This window comes from Sciurus vulgaris (genome assembly GCF_902686455.1).
Source record: "Sciurus vulgaris genome assembly, chromosome: 8".
Taxonomy (NCBI): domain Eukaryota; kingdom Metazoa; phylum Chordata; class Mammalia; order Rodentia; family Sciuridae; genus Sciurus; species Sciurus vulgaris.
The window spans coordinates 79336487-79347538 of record NC_136468.1 but is presented as its reverse complement, the minus strand read 5'-3'; the positions used below and the strand labels follow the sequence as shown (position 1 = coordinate 79347538).

Genomic DNA, 11052 nt, shown 5'->3' with positions numbered 1-11052 from the left:
TCTAAAATGTGCACAATTAAGTGTGATGCTAACTTATGATCTGATTATTGTGAGAAATACCTGAAGGGACACACATAAAACTAAAGTAAAACTAATTGTTACTGGAAAGAAAACTACCTATCTCAGAAATCATTTGTCAATGAATTCCAATTGCAGAATTCTTGGAGAATGTTCAACAGTAGTGAACTTAAGGCCAAGGGTTTCTGTATCATTTATATTTGTTAATGAGAAAGACTAGTGTGGGGAATATTTTTTCTAAACTAAGCATAAAATGTAGTTAAAAAGGGTTATTTCAAATTTCTTCAGAATTATTCTTAAATTCTTATTTATTAAAATGGGGTTTTGAATTTTAGTCTCAGATCTAACACCACTACACTTATACTTACAATACTGGCAATACAATTTTTTTTAAAAAGCAGTCCATTTCAGAGGCATTTTAATTTGTGAAAGTTTGTTTTTTTTTATATTTGGGTAAAGGTCAAAGTATCTAGGGGCAGAATTAGAAAAGAAATTTATGAATTACTGACTTTACACATCCTTAAATATTGTAGACTGCCTTTATCTAATGTAAATATAACACTATGCAATCTGTAATCATTTCCTTTACATGAACCAGGAAGAAGAATTTACATTAAAACATTATTCATACTTGGTGACTATTTTATTACCATATATATTATTATATACAACTTTGATAGGAAGGATAATTATAAATCATACTCTAAACAAAAATCTGTACGTGGCTTATGTAAGCAGTAACAGTTTGAAGGATAGAGAAAAGCCAAGAAAACGTTCACCCAAAACTGATAGATAGTGAAAAATGCTAGTTTGCACATAGTAATGATTGAAAGCTTCATAATACATGGAAACACCTATAAATCTTTAGGTACCATAAGAACAACCTGGTACAGGAAAGCATGAATTAGCCACAGCCCTAGATGTGCACAACACCTCAGTATAGCAGTTAGTTAGCATTCTTTCTTTCTTTGGCACTCAGCAATACAGACAAAGGTATATTTGGTTTAATGTGATTTTTATTATTCTTAAATTTTAGTTATTTTATATAGTTAAAAATATACAATACTGCTTAAAAACTTTAAATTTTATAAGTGTATAATTGATTGTCATCATATTCACAATTTTAAAAGCCTATTTTTTCAACTAAACAATTCATCCCATACATGTGGAAGAGACTAACAAAAATAGTTTATAAGAAGACTTCAATGAAAAGTTTAAACAAAAAAAATAGAATATTAATCTAGAACAATGGTCTAAATCCTTAGTGATACCTCAGGCTGGAACGAATTATGAAATGTTTAGACAAATTTTTTTTCAACATTTAAATTAATCCTATAAATTCAAAATTTTGACTGAGAAGCTTAGAACCGAAGAGATTTTGTTTGAAGCTATATTTATGTACATTAATTTACTAAAAAAATAAGACAAGAAATGAAAAATAATGTATTTTAATACTCCATTCAAGTTTGGGATTCCATCGGATCTTTAAATGTTTCTACAACCCTTCAGGTGTTATATAAAACAAACGAACAAAAAGAATGGCAAATAGTGGCATTCTTTCCTTTAAATCATTTGAGGACCGTAAATCTGGTAAAGTGATTAATTTGCCTTATGGAATACAGGTCATCATAGCATAAAAACAACCCACTGTGTGGCTATCTTTTTCTTAATACTAACATAAAGATTCAATTCATTATTTAATGTAACAAGATACAATGATAAAATATGAAAAGCCCAAACAAATTATTTATGTGCGTATATAAGGTATGGACTATTTTTAAATGAAAAGTATTTTACAAATAATTTTGTTCATCATATCTACACAATGCACCATTTCTTTCACTCGTTACAATACTTTGCACCAAACATTGCTATCTTCAGTCTCAACATTCCTCAAATATGAGAAAAACAAATTGTTTCCACTGTTCTAAAAGTGAAATTTATAAAGTCAACATATCATAAAGGATTATAGATCTAATATAGTTTTTAAAGACAATTTATACACATTGAAATGAGTGCTTTGCTAAATATAATTAAAAAGCTAGACATAAAGCTGCTTCTCTTCATTGCAATTCAATAAACATGGTTACATTTAACAGCAAATATTTTTTACATTGCGACATGAACTATCTTGTGGAGACTAGTAAAGTATAAACAGTGGTTATCTTATCGCTTTCTTTTGAAAATGCTGTTGAAATTTAAGTGCTACAGTCTTAATATTTATATAATAATAGAAATAATTTGAAAAGACATTTTACTTTCAAAAATTTTCAACATAAGGCACATAGCAATATTCAAAGTCTAGAAGCAACTAGATTACATAATAAATAATTATCTTTTCAAACATTATTATCTTTTCAAACATTATTTGCCCTTTACCTGAAGACAGAGGGTGAGTAGTGCAGTAAAAACATGCCTGAATTACTTAAAATGATTGGATTTAGGAAACAAATAATATTTATGTGCAGAAAGAACATTAATTTAAAAAAGGAAAGGAATATTTATATAAAATATACATCCTACAGTGTTATAGGTAGGAAAAAAATGTGAGGCACTTAGATTAACAGTGTAGGAGGAAAGCATTGAAATTATCTATTTATAAAAGCACCAAACCACTTATTTTAACATCTGAGATAAAAGCAGAGGCTAAAAATATGGGGAAATAGGTTAGTCTTATAACTCTGTACTTAGTATACTAATGAGAATCCAGAAGTTCAAACTGAAAGCATTTCATTTTTATTCTGACAAATAATTTACATAAAGTTTTCTAATTTGAGAGTATTAAAGTTCCCCTGAATAAGTTTTGTGTCTTCTGCAGTGCTCAAGTGATGTGAAATGTAGCTGGCATCTGACTACTCTGTGGCACCACACTTTCTATCATAATGATGATAATATGCCACGTTGATATGTTTTTAAAAGTCCTTTTGTAAAAACAAAGATTAAACTTTGGTTTGGGATATCAGTGCAGATAACATGCATCAGTGCCTCCAAGTGAACTTGCTGATACCCAACATTTACAGTTTTATTGTTTTGTGATCCTTCACAAACTAATCTGATCCAAAAATCCAGGTAAAAACTGGGCTTGGCATTATAGGAATCCACCAGGTGGCAAGTCAGGGAAAGGTCTGGCTTCTGATGGATGATGAAGTGGCTGCAGATGTGTGGAGGTCTGGGCGTTATTTAAGTTAGTTAATTCAGCTGGATAAGTCTCATTTAAAACGCCTCCATTCTGAAACTGAAAACAAAAATAGCATTGCAACTTATTAGGAGAGATATTCCAAATGTCTTAAGCCATTTAATAATATATTAATACATATATTTTAAAAAAAAAAACTTCATCCTGCTTATTGTTAAACTTCAAATTCCTTTATTGCTGGTGAATTTTAAATCTTTCATTCAGTGAAAACATGCTGAGAATGTATTGCTTATGTATTAGTTAATTTGTAATCTTTTTGTTTTTACATTAATTTGACAAATTATGAAGATGGTACAGATGAGTGATACAACCGTCTCACTTCAGATTGCCTTTAGGTCAGACAACAATTGCTGGGTCAAAGAGTTAACAGTCATTAATCACATTAAATATTGTCTGTCACAGTAGGTTTGCTTTAACTGGACTTTATCTCAGTAGATTCTCTGGTTAATTAATTTATTATATTCAGGATTGCAGGTGACGTAGGACTTTTCCAAAAATTGTTCTTGTTGACATTGCCAAGGCAAGGATGCTGACAGCCTTGAAACTCAGCTCTGAATATAACAGTTATCAGACATTCCAGTACAATGGGCTTCCTGGCTGCAGCAGGATGTTCCTAGCACTTTAACAGTAGGATAGCTGCAAAAATGTTTCTACCTCTGTAACTTTTTAGTGCACAAAGAAGGCTCTTGGTAACTCACAAGCCTTGGACAATTTACAATGCCTGATAGCTTAACTTCCTGATTATGAGACCCTATATAGTTCTGGATCACTGTTCCTCCAATCAGAGAGCACTGTCCTACCTGGCCCCAAATTTGCTTAAAAATGTCTTGGTGTTTTCTTTGACTCTGTTTTTTTCTCCATCTCCCATGGCCCCTACTCCAGATTCTTTGTTGATGCTGCAAGGGTTGTGGCAAGTTCTGATTTTCAAAACAGATTCCCAAACAGTAAACCATGGATATGATTTCCTTAACCAATTTCTTATTTGTAATATGTTTTAATTAGTGAATACCACTAAAAGCGTTGTCACAATTACAGAATCAAGTTACCTATCAAACAAATGATTTTTTCTTATCTTTTTACACTGAAGCTAGTTCCATGCCTAGAACTGCTATTACAAATTCAAAGAGAAAAAAAAGAAGGAAGGACATGGAAATACAGAGTTCTCTACAGTTTTATAAACTCGTATTTGTAAGTTCATGTTTATGGGTTATATTTCAATACATTCATATAATGCATAATGATCAAAAAAGGGCAATGAGGATAACCAGTACCTCAAAAAATTATCATTTATTTGTGATGAGAATATTTGAAGTCCTTTCTTCTGGCTATTTGGAAGTTTACAATAAATTATTGTTAATTAAGTCACCCTACTGTGCTACAGAACACCAGAACTTATTCCTCTAATCTGTCCATTTGTACCCAAAAACCAACCGCTTTCCATTCTTCCTGGCCTCGGTAACCTCTACTCCACTCTCTACTTCTATGAAATCAATGCTTTCAGTTTTCATATGTGACTGTGATCATGTGGTATGTGTCCTCCTATGTCTGGCTTTTTTTACTTAGCATAATGTCCTCCAGTTTCATTCATGTTGACACAAATGACAAGATTTCATCCTTTTTATAGCTGAAAAATATTCCACTATGTACATATCCTGAATATTAAAATTTAATATAATTAAAGGATGTCAGAAATGAGAATAAGAAAAACCTTCACCATCATTTTCTATTAAAAAGTTCATATGCAATCAAACTGAATGTATGAAAAAAGCCAGATGAAACAATTAGGAATAAAGATTCAAGTGACATTTGCGAATTGTTAAATGTAAAGAGAGGTCAATGAACTTAATGTGGTCAAGATATTCTTCAAAACTAACTTAGATATACTTTAAAATGAACTTAATATTTTCTAACAGAAAGGCATCAATGAAAACATATTCCTGGATAGTCATAGAGAGCAATATTATCATCATATTAATTTTTTTTAAATAACCACTCTTTGATTTGAAGTGTCCTTGCTGCTAGAAGGGTTCTGATGACATATCTGAATCATGACATCAATCTTGATTCTCATGACAAAAAGCCAGCCGGTTTACTTTTTCAAGAATGTGGGCAGGGGCGACAAGATATAATTATATCACAGATATAAGGAGAAAGTCTATGTCTATAAACACAGAAGATAACAGATTAAAATCAGTAACATGTAAAATATTTTAACGTATCTATTTATTTATAAGGTAGGGAGAATCATGAAAGGATTTATTTAGCTCTATCTTTTACCTTGTTTAAAAATGCCTGCGGGCCTGGGATTGTTGGATCGTACTGCATCTGATCCACGTGGGTGTGCTGAGGGTCTGGCTGGCACTGATACATGGACATGGCCCCAGCATAACATGTCTGAGGAGTTGCTATGGTTGACTGAAGATTCATTCCATGCTTTTGGTTTTCAGGAACTTGTAAACAAGTGACAAAATCTTCTAAATTAGAAGTAGTAGGGTATAGGGATGGTTCGAAATTTCCTATAGGAAAGTCCAACTGTGTACACTTGGAATGCTGTGGTAACACAGACTGATTACAGGGAACAAAGTTCTGTGTATAAGGCATAGCGTCGATGTCAGATTTGTAGGGAAACTCTTGACTTGGCCCATGTAAGTCTGAAAAGACACTGTACTGCTGTAGGTCTTGCTGAGGACAACTGCAAGGCACAGGTTGGTTAGAGTTCCAATTTGCAAACATGCCATTAACTTGCATATGCTTCATTTTCTGACACAGTTGTTGTTGTGGCTCTGCTACTACTTGCTTTTGCTGGTGCTGTAGATGCTGCTGCTGTTCTAATTGTAGGTGTTCCTGTACCATACAGCTTGGGTTCAGAGCCACAGTCTGTTGCTGTTGGTAACCTGAACTCAGGAAGGTAGGCTTATTTAAAGAATCTTGGACATATGTTAGGATTTCATCTGTTATGTCAATGTCTCTGAAGTCAACCTCACTAGAAGAGTCAGTTCTGAAAAATTCCTCATTCTGCATGCGTTTGATATCTTCAAAATCAATGCCTAGGTTTTTCATAATGCTATACAACTCATTGTTTTTATTATCTGGAAAGAACCCTGTGTGACCTCCAGAAAATGTTGGGTTTGTTTCCTGAGAATGTCCAATTAGCTCATGTTTTAGGATATTATCACTTCCCACTGGTACGATATTGCTTTGCAAATTACTGTATTCATTCACAGATTCGTTAAAAGTATTTCTTTCAAAAGATGTAGTGCTTGAAGCAGGATAGTGATAAACAGACTCGTCTTGTTGCATCATGGAATATAGGATGGAACTGGGATGGAGAGAATCCTTATCTGGAGTTGATGTGGTAGCACAGTCTTTTCCACTAGTGCTGTTTTTAGTCCTTATTGGTAAGGAATCCATTATGAGAGGAACAGGGCTGGTCATCTCGTACAACATTGCTTCTCCAGTAGTAAACATAAAAGGCAGAGTCATACTTCGTTTTCGTAAATGCTCCCTTCCTTCTTCATCTCTAAAATTATATACAAGAAAATCTGCATATATTAGGAAGAGTTTTATCATAAACATTTAAATGAAGATATCAGAAAAGATAAATAGCACGTAAAATATACTGTAACTGAGTTTCACAGCAGGGAACATGGATTTTATTATTTTGACCTAAATTATTCTCATGACTGGTACGATAATATTGTATCTTAGATAAATATGTTTAAATGATTTAGATTTTTCCCCAAAACTCAGTATAGTAGTTAATTTCATGCTTATGTCACATGCCTAACCTGATATCCTGCAGAAATAATAAATTTTTGTTTTCTGAAATGTAAAAACTAACTGAAAAAATTTAGAATCTGAGAAGAGGTATGTCTAAATAAAATAAAACAATGAAGCTCTAAAGGAAAAGACTGGCACAATTGGCAATGTGAAAACCAAAACTTTTCACAATTTTGCAAAATAATTCATATATCAAGTTATAACATGGAGAAATAGTTTAACATATGATGTATTTATAATTTAATATATGAATATGAATATCATATTTAGCATAGGTAGAGAGCTCCAATGACTCTGATAGACAAACAATTCAGAAGAAAAACTAGCAAAAACTGGCAATTCATAAAGGAAAAGTCCTAGAAAGATATGAAGAGATGCTCTGCTCATTAGTAACAAGGAAATGAAAACAACTAATCTCTTAGTAACTAACAGAACAAGCATACAAAATATTAACAAATGTACCAAAAGGCAAGATGAACAAACTAGATCACTGACACATAAAGAGCACCACACTCCTAAGCAGCACTGTTTACAAGAGCACACGGGATAGTTCACCACGGGATAGTATGGACCACATACTAGAGATCAGAGAACAAGTTATCACATATTTCAAAGGACTGAAATCCATTCAGAGAATGTTCTCTAACTACTATTGTTATAAAACAATAGCTAAAAGATTCCCCTAACACCAAATAGCACAGTAACACTGTATTTTAAAATAATCCATGAATAAAAAATAAAAGTGAAAATTACAAAAATATTTTCAATTGAACAATAAAAATAAGAAAGAAATAATAATGAGTAGACATAAGTGAAATAGAAAACAAATGTACAACAAGCAAAATCAATAAACCAAAAGTTGGATCGTAGAAAAGACTGATAAAATTGATGATCTTCTAGCAATACTGATTGAGGGGTACAAATCTGTATAGGTACATACATACCCATGTACTTACATGGGTACATATATATATTCATACATTCATCATTTTCATGGAAGACTTTATATTATAAAGATGTTAATTCTCCCCAAAATGATCAATAGTTTCAATATAATCCCATTCAAAATTCCAACAGATGTGTTAGTGGTACTTGACAACTTATTTCCAAAATGTATATGGAAATACAAAAGGGTAAAGAAAAGTAAAGGCAATTTTGAAGAACAATAAAAGCTAAATAAGCAAGATGAAGACATGCATTCAGATATCAAAACTTATAATACAGATATGATAATTAGGGCAAATCATGGCACAAAACAGAAAATTAGACCAATGGAACTAGACCAAGAGAGTCTAGAAATAAAACCACTAACAAAATTCTCTGATCAACATGCAGTGTAGTAGGGGAAAGATTACTTGTCAATAAACTGTCTTTTCAATAAATGCTATTTATAAATTTGATATACATAAAGAACAAATAATCTTGATCTTTACCTCAAGCCACATACAGAAAGCAAGTCTCCAGAGTTGGAGAAACATTTGCAATACAAATATTTAACAAGGGACTCATTTATAGAATATATAAAAACCTTACAAATCACTGCTGTGTTTAAAGAATATATTTTAAGGGAAGCATTGTTTTATTTTCCTTATATTTTACAGAAGACACTAGGTTTCACCTTTCCTTCATATGTCCAGGAAAATCTCAGGAGTTTCTTTTTCTGCAGTGTCCATGTTCAGCAGCACAATAAAGTGTGTTGATCTTATCTTCTCACCTATGCCCTCTTCTTTCTATACATATTATTTTAGCTTTTCAATGATGATTTCTAGACTCATTTGTCTTGGAATCACTTAAGAGAATTTATAAACAAAGTTGTTATTAAAAAATAAAATCAGGAGATATTCTAAGTCTTTATACTCACGTTAGAGGTCTCTGGGTTGAAATGATATAATCTGGTCTTCCATTTTTATAAACTAAGCGTGCATTGGACTGAACCCATGTCCATCCATTGTGTTTTGTAAGAAGCCTGAAAACCGTCATGCCACTCTCTCCAGTCTTAATCACTAAAATCAAATTTAAAAATTGTTATCAAACTCCAAATCAATACATTAAAGAAAATTTTTGAAACGAGGTCCCTCTGACATCTCTCGGGATAGAGTTCATTTATCACCAATTCTGATAAATATCTTGACAAATTTCAAAGGCACAGAAACAGTTCTTTAGACTTACTTTGATGCTAGTCAAGAGTAAACATCTGAAGTGTTAAAAAGAGAAAGGCAAGTGCCAGTTAAAAGATTTCAGTACCACATGCAATTCTAGAGAGCAGCTTCTTGGGGAGAAAAGATGGAAAACTGTTTTCATTTTATATATGGAATGTTTTCCAATGCCACGATACTTGACGATTTTTAAATTTAAATCTATATTAACATAGATTATGAATTATTAATGCCATTTAAAAATTCCTGAGCAAAACTTTATAGGTTAAATATAACCATTTTTACAGTAATTAAACAATGTTCCCATGCAGCAAGTGTGCAGGAGTTAATGAACAAAAAGTAATTCTCATTAATCAACATGATATTAGGTAGTAGTTTATTCAAACAGTTTCTTTTTATAGTCCCTAACATAATAGTTTAAACATGCACTATGGTATATGACATTTTTTCAGGTATATTTTTAAGGAATTACAACTTACTCCTAACGTGTAATTCGGCACAATAAAGCATATCAGCAGCATGAATAAACTGATATCCCGATCCTCTTGAACACAGCTCTGCTTCAGTATACCCTAAAACAATCTGTCCTCTGTTTAAAAAAGAAGTAGAATAAGAATTAATTAAAATTTAACATAAGTAATCAGGATACATTGGTTATATGCTATTTTCTAGAATATTTACTTGACATTTAGAATTTCACTTCAGTAGGTAGAAAAATTAACCACATCTAAATTGCTCCCTTACTTACATTCATAAATATAACTTTTAGCCTGTTCTCTTCTCCTGAATAAAACTATGAAAACATGTATAGTTAAAAGTGAATCTGATAGATCAAACTGAAAAGGTAAAATAAAGTCTTCAATAATAATCCAGAAAGCTAACACTGGGGGGACAGGGTTTGTCAAATTATCTCTCTGCATTTCCATACTAGACAGGAGAAAAGCACTGATAGTGTTGACATGATATCTGAGTGCTTAACAGTACTCTACTACATAATTTTTAGAGAACTACTAAACTTCTAGAGCTAAAAATTAAATATTTGCATAAAATATAAAACAAATGATAAATGTCATCAGAAGAATGAACCTTGCAAGTAAAGTACCTTATTTTAATAGGATATACTAAAAAAAGTAAAATAATAATGGCTAATACAATAAATAATATTATAACCTACACTGAGACAAAATATACATTTGATGAAATAAAAGTGAAAAAGTTGTTTCACTCACTTGGCGTCACAACCAGTAGGTGTAAAGTCTAGTTTGTGCTTGGTTCTAAAGATGAAATTTTTGGTTCGAATTTCAAGTATGGATGGTGGTTGAAGTGGAGTAGCTATTGCAAACAAAGCCAACTGAGGAGGAAGTATTGACCCGTCTTTCCCTTTCTTGTTCTGTCCATGAAGATACTTCAACCTTCCTTGGAAATTCATTGCCTTAAAAAATCAAATAGTTCATTAAAATTAACAGTATAAAATGGCTGCAATTTCAAAGTTTCCAGCATTGTTGTTTTCAGGGTTCCTAGCAATGCATACAAGCTCATGAGGCTGGGAACTGCTATTTACTTTGTTCTCTCCACAGCGAGCCCACTAAAACTATCCCAAAAGGAGGAGTGAGGGATAAACTAAAAACCACTCCATGCTTCCAATGGTCCTGAGAAGAATATCTGTGTCACTTTCTAGGCTTGCAATTGCCCTATCTTTTTCACCTACCACTGCTCCTTGCATACCAGGCACTTGCTATATTTCTCCTCAATGAAAAAACAGTGATAAAGTCATCAAGAAAAGATTAGTTCTCAAACATGCATAAGGTATGTTTCATAGATCATAGTAATCTTCCTCATGGAGACAAAATACAATTTTATTAAAACATTAAAATGAATTATTATGAAATCATATGAATAGAA

At 32.1% G+C, this 11052-nt stretch overlaps 1 protein-coding gene across 1 annotated transcript in view; it reads right to left on the bottom strand.

Moving 5' to 3' along the window:
* Positions 1-354: 354 nt before the first annotated feature.
* AHR (aryl hydrocarbon receptor) overlaps positions 355-11052 on the bottom strand; it is a 53751-nt gene continuing 43053 nt past the window's right edge. Inside the window, exons 7-11 of the mRNA XM_079149368.1 lie at positions 10380-10582; positions 9630-9739; positions 8856-8997; positions 5492-6734; positions 355-3253 (exon numbers count right to left, since the gene is read on the bottom strand). Of these exons, the coding sequence (XP_079005494.1) occupies positions 3107-3253; positions 5492-6734; positions 8856-8997; positions 9630-9739; positions 10380-10582 (1845 nt within the window). The 3' untranslated portion in view covers positions 355-3106. The remainder of the gene's footprint in view (positions 3254-5491; positions 6735-8855; positions 8998-9629; positions 9740-10379; positions 10583-11052) is intronic.